Source organism: Sparus aurata, chromosome 8, assembly GCF_900880675.1.
Source record: "Sparus aurata chromosome 8, fSpaAur1.1, whole genome shotgun sequence".
In the NCBI taxonomy this organism is placed as follows: domain Eukaryota; kingdom Metazoa; phylum Chordata; class Actinopteri; order Spariformes; family Sparidae; genus Sparus; species Sparus aurata.
Window position 1 is genome coordinate 14,377,800 of NC_044194.1, and position 17,763 is coordinate 14,395,562.

At 38.8% G+C, this 17,763-nt stretch overlaps 1 protein-coding gene and 1 pseudogene across 2 annotated transcripts; one reads left to right on the top strand and one right to left on the bottom strand.

Annotated features, from left to right (window-relative positions):
- Positions 1–849: 849 nt before the first annotated feature.
- On the bottom strand, positions 850–12,361 carry LOC115587211 (ubiquitin-conjugating enzyme E2 Q2-like). 2 transcript variants are annotated; one of them, XM_030426915.1, is made up of 13 exons: positions 12,102–12,361; positions 8,903–9,007; positions 8,625–8,747; positions 8,472–8,528; positions 8,223–8,372; positions 5,635–5,719; positions 5,483–5,543; positions 5,300–5,390; positions 5,149–5,207; positions 4,326–4,374; positions 4,141–4,236; positions 3,365–3,431; positions 850–3,276 (listed from the first exon to the last, which is right to left on the bottom strand). In XM_030426915.1, the coding sequence occupies exons 1-13, from the start codon at positions 12,258–12,260 to the stop codon at positions 3,245–3,247; spliced, it is 1,134 nt and encodes a 377-aa protein (XP_030282775.1). In that variant the 5' UTR covers positions 12,261–12,361; the 3' UTR covers positions 850–3,244. The 2 variants fall into 2 exon arrangements, with proteins under 2 accessions (XP_030282775.1, XP_030282774.1); XM_030426914.1 differs by having other exon boundaries at positions 8,223–8,375; positions 12,102–12,359.
- A 1,530-nt stretch (positions 12,362–13,891) lies between these two features.
- LOC115587210 (UDP-glucuronosyltransferase 2C1 pseudogene) lies at positions 13,892–17,551 on the top strand (annotated as a pseudogene).
- Positions 17,552–17,763: the final 212 nt, after the last annotated feature.

Below are 17,763 nucleotides of genomic sequence, written 5' to 3' on the forward strand. Positions count from 1 at the left end.
GCAACGATAAAATAAAACTTAAAAAAACACTCCTTTCCTTTTATGGCCTGATGTTGTTTGTTTCAGTAGTTAACTACACAAGCTACTGCAGAATGTAGTTACCCACTCGTTAAGTTACTTGTGCTTCACTCTCCAACACTGACTGTAGCTGTAGAACCATGAACCTCCATATAAAGGTGATGTTTAAAACATGGAGCTTTCCTTTCAAGGAAATTCTTATTTCCTTTTGAGTAATACCAAATGATTTAATTCTTCTCCAACCAAAATTTTGAGGAAATATAAAAAGAAGAAAAAAAAGCTTACAATTACCACCAAGCATGGTTAAGTTGCTGTTCCTGAGCTATTGCTTTGGATAATGGCCAGAACATTTTTCGCACAACATTGATGTCATCATGAAGTTGACCTTTTGGATATAACACTTAATAACCTCATAATTTTGTTCTTTTAGACATTTCTGTAAAATCTTGTCATAACTATCATGACCTGAGTAATAGCCTAAATGTAATTTAGTGGGGTCACAGTGACTTCAAAATCCAATCAGTTCATTTTTTGGTCCAAGTGGGTGCTTTTGAAGGTGTTCTTAAGTTTTCGTGTCCTCAAGAATGGGACAGATGGACTACCCCAAAACATAATGATTCTAGCTTTTGCCGGCTTGGAGGCACAAAAATAAAAAGTTGACCAGATTTTAAGAGAACAGTTTACTGATGGTCGTATCATCAGAAAATGATTCATTAAAGCTGTTGATATCGGATCAATTTATCTGTGATCCATTAAGACGACAGTGAAAAGTCAATCATTTAAACATCCGCATGACTCAAATAATACACAGAGAAGCCAGTAAAACAGCAATAATCTTAAAATTCTTTATTCATAAACTTGATGCAAGTTTACAAATTACTGTACATGGTCAAAATTTCTTCAAATGGAAAATGAATATAAAAGAAAACCAAAGCGAGCCAGCGGTGCCGGACTTGATCATCTGTTGGTGCCAGAAAATGAACTGGCAACTGAGAGAAATCAATCTTTGCATCACACAGTCCAGTTAGAGAAGCGTGCAAGTCTATTCACCACGGCATGACTGTCAAACCTCAATCATCTCTTATTATCTCCGCTGAGCAGAGTTTTGGCATTTCGGAGGGAGGCAATCACACTGGTGGATGAAACTTCTAAAAGTTCATCAATCTGGGCCCTTTTAGAGGCGGTTACACAGTTCCTTGATAACGATACACAGTAATTCCTCCCCCGTCTGCCCTCCTTCAGCTATATCAGACATGTAACAACAGGATGTGGAGCAGTATGTTGAGAAAACTTTCCTGATTTTAAAATATTTAGCTCAAAACGTGCTTTGTTGTGTTTTTTTAAATTGACCTCTTGAGGCACGTTGTTCCAGTTGTGCAAACATCTTTCTCGGGAATATTTAAAGATCACACACTGAAATCAAATCTACTTCCGTACTTGGGAGGGGGGAAAAAAGTAAAAAAAAATAAATATTGATGAGCTTTTACACATGGTGGTTATCGTGCCACTGCAGTCCTGTTGAAATGGCATCTTTCTGTAAATGTCCTTCGTCGTACATTGCTTGAATTAAAAAGCAACATGTGGCCCGTAAGGTTGTAAAGCTCGTTACATTTTTCTGTTGACATCAGATCAGTGGGTGAGTTAGCCTAAACGTCAGCTGTACAGAGCGTTAATTAACCCAAAATATAACCCCAAACCCAACACGTACAGATTCCCCTCCTAAGTATTGTTTGTTACCTGAGTTGCCATTTAAACAAACCTTTGCAGACAGTGTTAACAAATAAACTGCAAAAGAGCCAACAGATTGATAGATACAGTGTGTCCTGTAGTATGGGGAACAGCAGTACTGATATATTGCATGGTGTGAGTTCAAATGTACAGAGTTTTAGGTCAGTTCTTATCACACTGCTAAGTGATCCTTCTAGTTGCGCACCAAAAGCAACACCAAACCATCAGTGGAAGGAAGCCCAGGCAAATGATGGATGTTAAGCCCCCAAGAGGGGATGGATCCAGCTGCATGGGAAGTCATGTAACAAGGTTGAAATTTCCGATCTAAACTGGGCAGGAACAAACCACTACAATTGGTGCATGTCAGGAAGATTTGACACAAACATTTTTCTGCTAAACTGTTGAGTGATTAAAAAGAAATCACATCCAAACACCCTTCATTCCTTCTGTAATCACATCCAACAATAACAACAGTTGAGACTAGGCTCGTGTGCAACATGCTGTCAGCTTTACACACGTGAGGCTTCATTTTTCAGCATCAAACTTGCCATCAATCTCTACAGCTATAACCAATTGAAACACCAATAGCCCCGATGAGCACCTGCAGGGCTGATGGATTAACAGAAATAAGGCAAAAACAGCTCTTTAGCATCAACATTAAATCTGTTAGAACTTCCAAAATGATGCTGATCTCATCTTCTGGTGAAAATATATCTTTGTATCCTCTTTCCAAGATATGAAATATGCAGATTCTGATGGTTAATGACACATGGTGGATTTGTTCACTGAAAACACTGAATCTTAGTTCAACATCACTATAGCTTTTGATTCTGCTTGGCCCATATTCTTAGAAGGAACTAAAAGATACAGAGTGGGGGGTCATCTCAATTTAAAGATTCCAAAATACGAAAATTCGCTCATTTATTGTATAATATGCTCAAATAATAAAAACAATCGCCAAATAATAATTCAAAAAACAATATTTGCAATATGTACCAGTTATATTTCCAAAAGAAAAAAAAAGGGGGAAAATGGCGGTCAATAAAATCAGGTGCAGTGAGGTGCCACTTCAAGAGCTTCAGTATCAATCGTCTTTTAAAATTCCCGTTTAACGAGGGCTATCTGACTGTTGGTGAAGCCCACTTTGTCAAAGCAGCTAAAGAAAAAGCATTTCCCCACATTTAAAGGAGGAAAGTTTTTTTTAAAGACAAATGAGCATATTTAGAAAACAGAACTAGTGATACCCTCACGTCCTCCTCCTCACTCAAACACTGAGAGGAGAAGTCAAGTTACACCAGAATCCAGTCTTTCCTGGAGCGGGGTGAAGGAATACTTGTCAGATGAGCTGGCGAGATGGTTTCCGCAAGAAAGATGAGACATCCCCAAGTCGAGTCAGGTGTGGGGAGGGGGGGGGGGGGGGGGGGGGGGGGGGTGTTCCAAAGAAAACAAGATACTTTGACCCAAAGACATGTTCTCAGTGCATAGTGGTAGTAGCTCCTTATCCATCCTCTTTAGGTGGTGTGTACCAGCCTGTAAAAACACAAAGAGAAACCCCTTTGCCAATGGATCCATACCGCTGACTGTCTACTAAGCCCCAACCATTCATATATTTACTCACCATTCTTTTCATGAATCTGCACAAGGGATTTGTACGACTGTTGTGCTCTGGCAAGATTGTACTGGTTCTGAAAGACAAATAACATCAGATGTACAGAAATCTTTCGCTATGCAGGAGGAACTATATAAACAATCAACGAAAAAGAAAAATTCCCCATCTCTTACTGTCCCACAATTTTCTTTTATTTCCATTTGACTGGTTCAAATAAAATGGGAAGTTTTAACTATGTCAGTGAATGGACTGTGAAAACAACCTCTACTTGGTCTGTCTGCTATAGGAATGCAGCTGAAGTTGAAGAGAAAATACACTAAAACTGTTGCTGTTTTCCTTGACACATATAAAGTGACCGGGAAAGAGTAACCAGACGGATTTCAACACATACAGTCTTTCCTTCAGAGCTTACAGCTATTGTAGCATTGTATATTTATCTTGCAAGAGGACACACATATATGCAAGTAAAGTGACAATGTATTTAGCCACATTTGGATTTTTATCTGGATACAGAACACTGACAGGTGTAAAAAGGATCTTGTATTTACCTTGAACCACTTTTCCCACAACTTAATTATTCTCCTGGATCATAACAACAGTACTACACAGTTATAGCGTTTCCTAACTAAATGTATGTGTACAGGGACGAGGAAAGATTGAGCCACAAAGTTAAAATGAGGAGTTAGCCATCTGAAAAAATCCTAAATAGGCTCGTTTCTGCAGCATGTATACTCATCAAATGCCACCTTAGGTTATGCCTAAGGTTGACTAATGACATCAGTTACCTTATTGGCTCCAAACTGCACTCTGGCTTTTCCTTTAACCAGAGTTGCATTTATCTGCATAATGACAGACTCTATGGAATAGGCACTGCTCCAGCCCTGAAAAAAAAACACACAAAACTATTAATTTGGTTGTTCCGGTTGACAAAAATTGACATAATGAGATGAACTCAAACTCGGTAACAAACCTGTTTTGTGAGAAGCTCCATGCACAAGGCCCCTCCTCCTAGAACATAACTGAAAAGACAAATAATAAATTCAGTATCTAGGATGAGGATTAAACATCATGTATTAGAGCAGGTGTGTACATTTGATCGAGAAAGTGTTCACTTGACCTTTTACAAATTTGTTGCGCATCACATTAATTTCATTATGTCTTAATTTGCCTTGTGGAAGAGATTTAGATTTTTATAAAAATCTAATCCATCCTTTAAGTAGTATTTTCAGGGAAATGTGTTTATATCTGTTAATAATCAGAGCCCTTAAACAATCTGCATGGTTTGAGGTGGAAGATGGAATTGTAAACAGTGTAAAAGCAGGGAATGAATTTCCCTAAAGTCTTGTTCAAATGCATTTAATAGCATGACTGCACTTTTTTATGATGATGATTTACTTTAAAGAGTCAGAGCAGTAATTTGCAGCCAGTCATAAGCAAGCCTCACAGCCTGTACTACGCAGCGGTAACATAGCTTTAAGTCCACCCTGCTCTTACAAGCATAAAGCAATTCATCAAAGGATCTGAAATATAGCTTTGTAAACAAAGCGCATCATAACCACATCTGCAACAGCTGCAAGCACAATATAAGATTTAAAACATTTAGAGTTGGAACTTCACATTTGTGTGAGTTTTGATTTATTCTCATTAATATTGTGAGTAAATCTCCCAATAAAGTCCACAATCCATCTCCAAATTGTGTGCACAACAACTTTGGACCAAGTCCCAGTGAGTGAATACTTTCCTCAGATGAATTCATATGCAAACTGAGCATTGGGAGATCACTGCACACTCACCCTCCGGAGAGCACAGGTGAGACAACCCGTACAAAAGGTGGGTCAAAAGGAAAATTATCCTGTCACATGAAGGAAAACGAAACTTGAGTCTTGAGAAAACCCTTCCCCTTTCCCCAAAACACCAACTGACAAATATTATGACAGGACTCACTTTATAAGAGAAATTGAGCAGAATGTAGTCCACTCCTTCCTTTTCTTTTAAGACCTGCAAGTCACTATGTAATGGACTATCTGGGTCTACCCTGTAATAAAGAATGGCAAGTCAAATGATGGATGATAAAATACACACAACACAATAAAACAGATTGTTTGCAAAATGTTAAAATCAACTTACGTCCTTAACTTGACATGCCATTCATAAAGGCTGTCGCCGACTAGTTCGACTGAATAAATACCTGTGAAACAAACACGAACATAATTAACTTCAGTCTGAGATGTTATAACAATAAAAGTCACCACTGTACAGAACTGTGTCATTGCAATCACCCGTCTTGTAACTCTGTGATCTGTAGATCTCCCTGAGTTCCTTCATTAGGCGGTCTGAGGCTTGCACAGAGCCGGACACTGCACCCTGCAACATAAATCACAAGAGAAATCACACAGATTATTGGACACCAGGACAAATAAGAAGATACAGATCCTGAGGGAAAAGTCTTGTTCCTCACTGTGTAAACATGGTGTCAACAATGTGCACTTTCAACCAACTCTCCTTGGGTGCAAAAAAAGATGAATTACTAAACCTTTCTACTGTAAGCCCACAAGAAAAGCCTTTGATCACATACAGTCATGAAAACACTGACTTAAAGTCTTGGTCCATCATTTTCTTTCATCGCTCTTAATGTATTCAAATTATGTATGTTTTAGGGTCAAAATGCTGTTTTCCAAGTACTTATGTGTGAAAGACACATAATATTCCAACATACTGTGACATAGATTTCTGTATGATAATTTTGCTACAAAATAAACCCCTTAGCTTGCCTAATGTGCCTTTCCTCCGAGACTGAGAGCTGCATGTCCGTGTGTCAGTTTGAACATGGACGAGGTTGTGGCTAAAGTACACACACACTGAACACAGCCGTCAGGATGAAGCATATGCTTCAAGTGAATTCACACAAAATCTAGTATTGAGGCACCTTCCTACAGGATTGTTTTTCTGCTTTAGAATATAACTGCTGTGACAAAACCATGCTTTGTTCATGCCATCTTAAAAGTGAGCTGTTGTTACAGGCTGCCACTAAGCCTGCACGATATGAGGAAAATCTGCGATGTGCAATAACACTGTTCAATATTGCGATGACGATATAACTTGCGATAAATAAACAAATATTGAAGTTTGCATATCATTAACTATACAGTTAAAGAAAAACGTTAGTTTTGAATTGTTTGTGTAAGTCTTTACAGTTGTATTGCAGGTGATGGAGGTTGGTTATGTTTCCTCTAGAAGTTGCAACAACAGCTCGGCATGTTGTACACAGTACCCGTGTTTGTAACTCATCGTCTCTCCTGAATCTAAAATAAGTTGATTTAGCAGAAGTGCTGTTTCTTTTCACCACAAGGTCTTCGTCGACCACATTTTCATTGCTTTTCTCTCCTCCCTCAGCCATCATAACCTGGCAATCACCACCAAACTGATGCCGATTAATTTTGGCTTCATCTGATTGGCCCTTATATCCAGGGCTCCGTCTGATAGGCTAAATGTTGGCATGCTCAAGGTGCATGCATGACGCATGTAAACAAAATTTACATGCGTCATAACATTTTTCTTATTCATCGCGTGTCAGGCAGTCTTTTTCAGTGTGTTTATCCCACATGTTCATATCGCAATGACGATGAAAATTAGATTTATCGGACAGCCCTAGCTGCCACTCATGCGGCGCAATCTTCTTCCACTCCCTTTCTTCATTTACTCAGTAGCTCACTGTACCACTGCTGCTCTGTCTACCTTGTTGGGCTGCGCCTTAGGTACTGACTTTGAATGGTGTTTTTACAAACAGCAACCTACATATCCTGCGTAGTGTGTCTCTAAATCAAGGTTTTTAATATAATAAAAAACACATTGTCTTCCACCTTCAAGTTCATACGCTACAAGCTAACATTTTGGTCACTCGTCATGCTTTCATTATTAGTCTAAGTAACTTCTGTCTTGGGGCTGAGGGAGGGGAAGGCATCAGCACTTTAACCAACGTTGCTGCCTTCACTAACAGCTAAGTGGGAGTGTCCATTTTAGAAACAGAGAAGAGAATGTGGATGGACTTGCTCTTTAAAGATGTTGACTTTGAAACAATCTGGATGAATCCAGCAGTTTGAATCAGACCAGTTTTGCATTAAGTTTGCATCATTTTAACAACTGTGCCCTAGTGTTTTGTTTTTGATAGTGTATATTTGGACTGAATGCTAAATTCTGAGTTCATGATTCCAGCTGGTTAATTCTTCTCCTTCACTGATGAGGCCACTGTGTTGCCTGATAACGTTGAACTGTGCTGCTGCAAAAGTTGAGAGACAACTAAACTTTTTGCTTGACAGTTTAGTATTTTCTTTCTGCCGGAGTTCTCTGCGGCAGCAGTCACACTATGTCAGCATGACAGGAACGATGAGTCTGCGTTTTGGACTTGGCTGCTGTTGACCTGCACATGGCCAAACTGACTGAAAAAAATGAATTTGTCAGATGGAGTAAAAGAGAAGAATTTTATTTTTTAATCCTGCAGTTCTGTGAAGCTATCCACGAGTTGGGTTTTGAATAAAACCTTTCGTATTGCCAAATGGTTCCTGGTGGGCAAAACATCCAGATTTGCTTGACTTCAATGCTAATGAATCTCCTATCAAACCCTTTAGCTATTCTCGCCATACAGGAGCAATACAGGAACACATGAAGCAGGAATTTGATTTGATTTCTTATCTATGCAACTCATCTCAGTTTATAGTTGTATTTACTGGTAGTCAACATTAATTGAGCAGCCAATAAAAAAAACTACAACTTTCAGCTTTCTCAAAAGGTGATTACAGCTCTTTCAGACCTTCTCCATTATGGTCAACAAAACGAAATGAAGAAAAACATGAAGTGAATTAGCTCTTACATTCAAGTGATCCTGTCTCTGGTTTTTACGAATCTTCTCCAAGATGGCCAGATTTTCTTTTTCTATCCCATCATCTTCTGACTTTTTTCCATCTGCAGGCTCCTCTTCTTTCATGTCATAATGGTCCAGGTCTTGGTCCAGGTCAATGTCCTGCTGCCAGTGAATAAATCATGTTTAGAAAGAGGATGTAAACAAATTGGAACTTAAAAGCTACATACAAAATGAATTGTCATGAATACACATATTTACCTCTCCCATTTCCTCCTCCTCTTCCTCTTCAGATGTCACCTCATCTGGTGGCCCATGCTGTTATGTGGTAAAACATAGTGTAAGTTGAGAAAATGTTGAGTTTTCAAATGCAACAAGAAGATATTGAATTTCACTCTTTTATTTGGTTGGTACCTTTCGCTCCTGGGTTATTGGACCAGCAGGCAGAGGCTGGTCGAGCATCTCTACATCTGGATGTTGTGGAAGGTTGTAAAGCCGACAGAGATCACAAATGAGGCGCTTCAACTGCTGAAGAAGCTACGGCGAAATCATCAAGATAACACATTAATAATGACAATCAAACTGCCTTTGAATGAATGATTCATCAAAGTTTCTTTTGTAATAGCCTAAACATGTGAAGTTAGCATTTGAAATAAGCCTCTGAGAAGCTGGATCCACATCGTCCAACTTACCAATGTGCTGCCTTTTCTCACATCCTCTAAGCGCTCCAACACCTCAGCCAGACTGGGATCATCAGAGTCAACAAACCATATTGGCGGTGTTGAGGGATAGGATTCCTACAACAGATGCAACAGCATGACATGGAAATGTCGCTAATTATACTCGTATGGTAAATGCTTTATTGTCTACAGCTCTTAACACTTAACAGAGAATGCCACTGCCTTTACGAAACCAAAATGTTGCCCTGGGAAATCTCATCTAAATAAAATGTTAAAGTTATTCCAAAGCTATAAATGATATCATGTCTTAGCCCACACAGCCACCCACTGAAGACAATGATATCTCTACTGCCAGCTGTAGAGCAAGAGTATCTCCAGCACTGAATGACGCCTAACCTTCGAATAAACCTTAATAAAGTTAAGTCATGTGTAAGGTTGTAACACTAAGATTGTAAGATTTTCACACTTAAGTAACATTTTTTTTAACAATATGAATACCGTAGAATTCAAAACTGTAGATAAGCAAATGTATATAATATGATAATCTTTCATGTTGAATGCAAGAGCCGATTCTAAATTATAAGCCAATTGTTCAGACCAGGAGATTATGGTATAGATATATGGTATAACTGGGGGGAAAAAAAACTATGACAGGACTGTTGTTTAGTCTAGCAAGCAAATTCAAACAGTCAAAATCTTTCATGTGTGTCTGGTATGTAATGTTTTTGTCATAATTTTCAGTGGGAAGCTTCCCATGAACAACTTCCAGAAATTAGAACATAACACAATTATTAACTTATGTTAGGCATAAAGTTACAAATGGACGGGGATAGTGACTGGGAGTGCATGCAGTGTCATGTTATGTGGGATGGATGGTAGATATGGGAAAGATTCATGTCATCATCCATATGATTATGGCATTAGTTCTACAAGGGTTTTAAGTACTGTGTATCTTATATATAGAAGGCAAGATTTGTAGGTCAGAGAATCTCTGCAACACAACAGTACTTCATTATAAAGCTGTTCTGCGACAAATTTAACCTTCATCAAAAAAATGCAGCTGCTATGATTGGGATATTCCACTTTAGTATATCATGATTTTACACAACTTATTGTGCAGCCCTAATTTCAGGTATCTCCATCCTTTCTGGGATTTAGCACAAACCATAATAATCCCATATTCAAAGAAGAGACACTCACCTTGGTTCAAGGTAGTTCATACAAGTACATGACCAAAGGAACAAATTAACTTTTCAGAACAGATGGGCAATTGGTTCAAAATCCTACTTCTGTAAATGCCAAGCTCTTGCATCTCCACCAACTCTTCCTATAACTAAATCAGGTGTGTTTGACCACACACATTCTAGTTAATTGGACATGGGAAATAAGCCGGCACTGGGGTACCTTGAGGATGGGTTGTATGAACTAAGTGTTGGAAACAACTTGCACTCACTCACTTCTCATTTTTTTAGTGTGATGATTATATTGCTGTGGGTAGGGTTGAGCGATATAGTAAGTAATATTGTGAAACTTTTAGGCTATATTAGGCTACATGATATGTAGGGCCACACAGTATGGGTAAAAAATGTACATGCAATTTATATTGCTAGATTTAAAAAAATATAGAAAATTTCACAAGATAACTTAAATCACCATTTGTTTGATTACTTAATTATATCATATAAGATAGGCTCCTCTTCTAGATCAGTCATGGAAAAATTAGAAATGTGCAAGTTTTCCTTTTGCATCAAGCAGCAAAAAAATATAGATGGACGTAATTTGCGGTACTTGACATGGCATGTCCTGCCATGTGAGGATTGTGCATGCACACATTGTGATGTAGATGATAAAACGATACATTGTGCGGCCCTGATAAGATGTAACTTGGTATTTTCGAAATCTCCTCAAAGGTGGTTGACTGGCTGAGAGCTAAAATCTAATATCACAATATTTTTGGCCAAATAAATCGATATTGATATTGCAGCAAATATTGTAGTGCTGTCTGGTAAGTACAGAAAACTACATCACATCACTCTGGTGCAGCATTTTTTAATCAGGTCTTATATCAACATAACGACAATTACTGCACATATCACTGAGCGCTTACTGAATGTATGGTTTCTCTGAGATGGAGCCGACTCAAAGGCGATGCAGACTGACTCAACATAACATCATGACTATCAGAACATTTTTAACAAGCCCGTCTGCCTCCCTAAAATCGAGCATAAGTGGAAGTGTGTGTGTGTAGATGCTTTTGCTTAGAGATGAGGATGTGGTCAGGCTGTCAGGATGGTGTGTGTGAATGATCTGTCACCTGAAACATACTAATGCAAGGGGCCGTGCGAAAAATAAGTCTCAGTTCTTATGTCTTAAATTGAACTTCACATCATGTTCGAAGATTATTTATCATGTGTATTCACCGCTCAATGCATTATAATAGCAGATCCAACGTTAACAAAACATGGAGCAAGTCTGACATTATGAGATGGTTGAGAAATTGTAGGAATGTAAAGTACTGTACAGACTCCTTCACATCTACATTATATAGCTTCCTACATATTTTAGTTTCCTGATAAAATGATTATTGCCACCAAAGCTTTGAAATATGCCAGTAAGTTCGTCAAGGGGATCAGACTATTTACTGAAAAACCTGAAAAACACAGCAGAACAACATTCCGTTAAACCGCCTCTATTAAACGTTAAACATGTTTAACGGGAGCAGCGATATGCCTGTTTAGATAAATCTGTTTTTGAGAAACGTCGTTAAAAAATAAAAACAACTGCCGTGGTGTTGCGAAAGTCCTTTTATGTGCTAAGCTAAATGGCATAAAGATTAAATCCGATACGTAGATTCAGTAAAAGAAAGTTAGCAGTCGTGGTGCTGCCAGCAGCAACGCAGTTATTTTGGCTAACAAGACAAGCTAACGTTAACGTTACTTTCAGTTAACAAGCTAGCAGGAGCTACCGCAGCGTCGTTACTGATCGACGTTTTCTCGTATACTTTACAAAGTGAATTTGAACACTGACGCCGTGCCGTTTTCTTTAATCAACGGGGTTACATCCAACTCGATGACCGCACACGACACGAAAACAGAAGCGAACACTTTATTCGTATTTATTTTGCGAACACGGAACCTTCCGCCGAATGATTCGGTTTCAGTTGATAGTCAGTGGCTGGATTAGCTTGTGCGCAGAGCTGGCCTGGACTCACCGTGATGTTGCAGTGAATGATCAGCAGCTTCTCCCCTGTTACGTTGAATTGACAACTGAGTTCGTCAGGTTTCCAGTCTATTATTCTGAAACGTTCGTGGTTTGGGTCAAAAATTGACTCCAAAAACTTCAATTCGGCCTTCAGCCCCGAAACCGACATCTTCTACTCATCTCAAACCACCAGGCCGCTGGCAGAGGGGAAGTCGGGGCGGGATGTGACCGCGCAGTTGAGTCGGGTCTACGGATCTCGCATATTAGCGTGAGAACAACAACAAAGGGCTGGAGGGTGAGGTTCATGATGTACACTTTCAAGAGAACCTCACAGTTATGACAACACAATACTTCAATTTAAAAATACTGAATAGATTAAATACTTAACCATATTTCATTTCATTTATGTTTGTGCTTTTCGGTTATAAGGCTATTTGGCACGTCATAGTAGTGTTCATAACCTACAAGACTCATAAAAACAAGATGACAAAATCCTGAATAATTTACATATGCATATAATAAATATACAAGATTTACAAGACCTAGAGGAAGTTTATTTTTTGCCACAGGGGGCCCCAGACTTCTAAGCAACCCAAAAAACATTTGCGCCTTTCAGTAGTTTTTTTTGCAATTTAACCAATTGCAATATTATTAGAATGCAATATGTAATATTGTAATTTAAATAACTACACTTTTCTTTGTGAATATGTATAACATGATCTTTTGGTCCTGTGTGATCCTCCACTTAAAAAATAAACAACTTAAAGTAACATCATGTAACTTTTTTACTTTAAAGGTGCAATATGTAAGAATTTTAGTTTAAAACATTCAAAAAACATTAGCTGAAATTATCAACACAATGTGAAGAAATAACAGTTTTGATGTTTTGTTTTAATGTTAAAGAGATATCTATTGAAGTTAGCATGCTAACCAGCTAGCCCTGGGCCTGAAAACCTGTCTCAGTGGTCCAAAGCTCCTGTGTGAGTGGTGTAAACAACAACATTCCCCTAGTTGTCCCGCTAGCTGAACAGCTAATTAAGCTAACAAGTTAACAGTAGATACAGTCATGGGTGTATAAGAATATACAGTTAGCAGCGGTTAGCAGATACTCTGGTGATTCGCTGCACCTATTTGTCAGTAGTGTGAATTAAAGGTGACTAATTCTTATGTAATGCACCTTTAAAATAACATTTTGGTGGGACAGTGTCTTGTAACAGGGCGAATAGTGTCTCTGTCTAGGTCACTTGTTTCTGCACGTTATAACTTAAGTGAGAGGGAAGGATCACAACGTCACATACATACTTAAACAGATAACATTGTTGATGTCATGACGTTTGTTTGTAGTTTGCACCTACATTACATCAGCCAAATTGTGACAGACCTGGGATTTGTATTTATGGTGGTCAGAAACCGTTGGATTTCTGACCGGCATATATACAGTACAATATGTACTGTATATATTCATATATTATTATTAATTATAGAGTATATATTTGTCAAGTGGATAGACCTTTTCGGTCAATATATTTTTTGGTGCTGTTGTTTGTTTGTTTTTTGTTATATATTTTTTTTACAATCATCATCCTTTTACAATAAAGACTGAAATAAAGTGAACTGAACTGAACTGCAGAGGTTTTTGATTTTGGTCTGATTGGGTCTCTGTATAAAATGAAAAAAGACAGACAGACAGCCACCTTATTGATCCCGAGACATATAAGATACCATCCGTAGTGTGCAGTGCACTTTGTGCTTGATCTAATTTACACGTTATAGTGTCCCAACTGCAAATATTTGCCCTGGGGCCCCCGAACAGGTTAATCCGGCCATGTAAAGCATAACTTTAAAGCTACTGCAAGGAACCTATATTTTTTGTTGACTCTAGCAGCCCCCGTGGACAAAAGATGGCAATGATGACGTGAAGTAAACTTTGTTTTAGTGCTGTGCCACCACTCCATTAATCCTCAGCACTCTCCTATAAGATCTAGTAATTTTATCCAACCCGGATAGGCAGGAATCCAACAAAGGGACAAGCATTATGAATACCTGATAATTATGCAGATATTGTCCATGTGAGACCTTTTTTAATTAAATTGTGTCTATTGGATCTTCTGTGTGCACGTTACATCAATAGCTGTCATCCTACATGCATATTATCAATAAATAATAATCTCAGTTTTCCTTTGCATTCATTGCTTTACTTATTTTAAGCAGATGCTGAGTTCATGAACACAATCATTTTAATTGATAAATATTAGTAGCCTTCCTTAACTCCCCCATTACTCCCCCTTCTTTATACAGAGAAACACAGGTATCCCAAGTGAGCAAACACAACCTTAAAGTAAAGAAAAAAAATATGAGTAGACTGTGTAAATGGCTTTATTGCTATTTGAGACAAATCTTGATCAGTTTAATGTTAGTTGCACTGACTTGACACCAGATGGCACCACAGATAAACGTTTTCTGCCTCCAACTACACATGACCTCACTCTGAAGCCGTACCTTGAGCAGTAAACACATTTTGCAGCCAGCCCTTATCTGCAGCAGCACACACCTTCCTTTGCAACACAGCTGTACATAGTACATTACATGTACATACATGCCAGCTAGTCATAACTTTGAAGGGCAGACCAGGAGGTGCATTCACGACTCTAACTGTGCACAACTTTTCCTGCACCAGTGGATTTAGGTAAGTGTTAATAAGAAGCTCTGTTATGTTGCAAGCACACTTTAAGTAAAAACAGCCATGGAATGTGTGTTAGATTGAAATGTGATGTTCGAAAAATAGTTTTATGTGCAAACCTTGGCATGTAGGTGTAAAATATCACAGAATGTAATGCTTGTTAAAAGTTATCCACTTGAGTTTTAAATTATTATAGCTGTGATAAACATCAAGTCAATCACTTTGGTGTTTTGAATTTTCAGTGATTTATTGACTAATTTGTTTATCATTTGGACCATTGATTGGGGTTGACGTAATAATAATGATAATATTTCATCCGTGGTAAAAAAAAAAAAAGGATTCTTTATACAAGCAAAAGAAGCAATAAAATGACCAGTGCAAGTACTTGGTTCGAAATCTCAAGTGTCATTGGCAAAATTTACTTTAAGTATCAAAAGTCAAAGAGCTTGTTCTGCAGTAAAATGTCCACAGTGACTGGCATATTATTGAGTTTTACATGATAAGATTGTTGCTACGGATGCATCAGTGTGTAAGAGGCAGTTTTACTGCTGTAGGTTAAAGTGGAGCTAGTTTGAACTTCAATGAACTTGAGTTGTTAAGTCCTTTACAACATACAGGTCAAGCCTCTTCAAAGAGTCAGGAGATAAATCTGAGGGGTTGTGTGATAATTAAAGCTGCATTAAAAAGGAAAAAACACTTCTATGAATTTCTGTATGCATTTCGGAAATGTCTCTTTGGTTAAACTGATAACGAACTGAAACGTAACAAGGGGCCCCAACCACTGGTTTAATCTTTAACGATATACTGTATTTTACAAGCGTGACATATATTCTTATGTAAAATTTTAAACTGTGATAAGTCAGGAACAAACTGTCAAATAATGTAATTATTAATTCCCTGTGAAATAAAGTGAAAGTATGTTGATATGAAATGAATAAACCAGCATTCCTCTCGTATTGACTTGTTTTTGTGTTTGAAGGTCTCTGAGGGATTTCAACACAATGGTGCCTCATTCATCGCTGATCACATGCGCCCTGCTGTTTATACAACTAACCAGTGTATCTGGAGGGAAAATACTGGTCTTCCCATTGGATGGAAGCCACTGGGTAAACATGAAAGTGCTCATAGAAGAACTGCACGCCAAAGGCCACGAGGTCACTGTGGTGCGGGCATCCGATAGCTGGTACATCAGTGAAAATTCTCCTCTCTACACGTCTGTCACCGTCAACAGCCCGAATGGATTTGAGCAAAACTTCGAAACTTTTTTGGCTCCACAGCTGGAGATCCGGCTTCAGGGTAAGGGTGCCTCTTGGTGGTCTCGCATCTGGACTCGCATTAAGATGCAACGTGCAACTGTGGACCAGTTCAGTCAGTTCCATAAGGGAATGAGTGAAATGGTCACTCAGATGTTTGAAGATGAAAAGCTGATGCAGTCTTTGCATGAAGCCAAATATGATGTGGTCTTGACCGACCCTGGCATTGGCGGAGGGGCAATGCTGGCGCGTTGGCTCCAGGTTCCTCTTGTTTTTAATGTCAGATGGACCATTCAAGGTGAAGCTCATTTGCTTATGGCCCCTTCACCTCTGTCATACGTCCCTTTCACTGCAACAGAGTTGACAGATAAGATGACCTTTCCTCAAAGAGTACTGAATGTTTTTAGTTATGTCCTCGGTATGTACACAATGTCATCCATCACAGAACCTCATTACAAACCACTAGTTAAGAAGTACTTTGGGCCTGATGTGGATTACTCAACGTTTTCCCTGGATGCTGATATATGGCTCATGAGGAATGACTTTATCTTTGAATTTCCACGTCCGACAATGCCAAATATAATCTACATAGGTGGATTTCAGTGCAAGCCTTCAAAGCCTCTTCCTGCGGACCTGGAGGAGTTTGTCCAGAGTTCTGGGGACCATGGGGTTATTATAATGACCTTAGGGACTTTAGTTGGGAAGCTTCCTCAAGAAATTGCTGAGGAGATCGCTGCAGCCTTTGCCCAGCTGCCTCAGAAGGTTGTGTGGAGGTATCTGGGAGAACGGCCAGCCAATTTGGGCAACAACACTTTATTGGTCAACTGGCTGCCACAGAACGATCTCTTAGGACATCCTAAAACTAGAGTGTTCGTGGCCCACGGAGGCACTAATGGGGTCCAGGAGGCAATTTACCATGGAGTGCCTGTAGTCGGACTTCCCTTATTCTTTGACCAGCCTGACAACCTGTCCAGAATCAGAGCAAAGGGAGGAGCTGTGATTGTAGACATCGCCATGCTCGATAGACACATCTTTGCAGAAGCCCTGATGACAGCTCTTCACAACTCCTCTTACAGGGAAAACATGCAGAGGCTCTCGAGGCTGCACAGAGATCAGCCCGTGAAACCACTGGACCAGGCCGTGTTTTGGATAGAATATGTCATCAGACACAAAGGAGCCCGTCACCTGCAGACACAGTCCCACAAAATGTCCTGGTTTGTTTACAACTCTGTGGATGTCATCGCTGCTTTGTTGACAGTTGTACTTATTCTGACATTCACCTGCATTTTCATTGTAAGGTTACTGTGGAGGATGTTGCAAGGGAAAAAAGTTAAACATGAATGAGATTAAAATAAAATGTTGGTTTTGAGTGTGAATTCTGAGCATTAGCAAACATTAAGTCAGCTGTTATCTCTGTGTGTGAAATGTTGCTAAATTTGTCAGTGATTGGAAAGAAAACTGTGATATTTTTAAGTTAATAAATTGTGAAAAATAACTTTTTGACATGAATAAAGCTTATAAACACAACATACCAACAGTATTTCTAACAACGGAAAATAGGAAAGTAAACTGATTCAGAAACAGACAACCATGTGATGAATTTAAAATAGATTTTTAGTGCAGCCCCTTTTTTTTGTAAAAATGGAAAATGGACCAGAACTGTCTTAAAATAGTCATAAAATAGGAATGTATGTGCTTGTAAATGTTATGTAATGTAAAGATGATCTGAACATGATTCA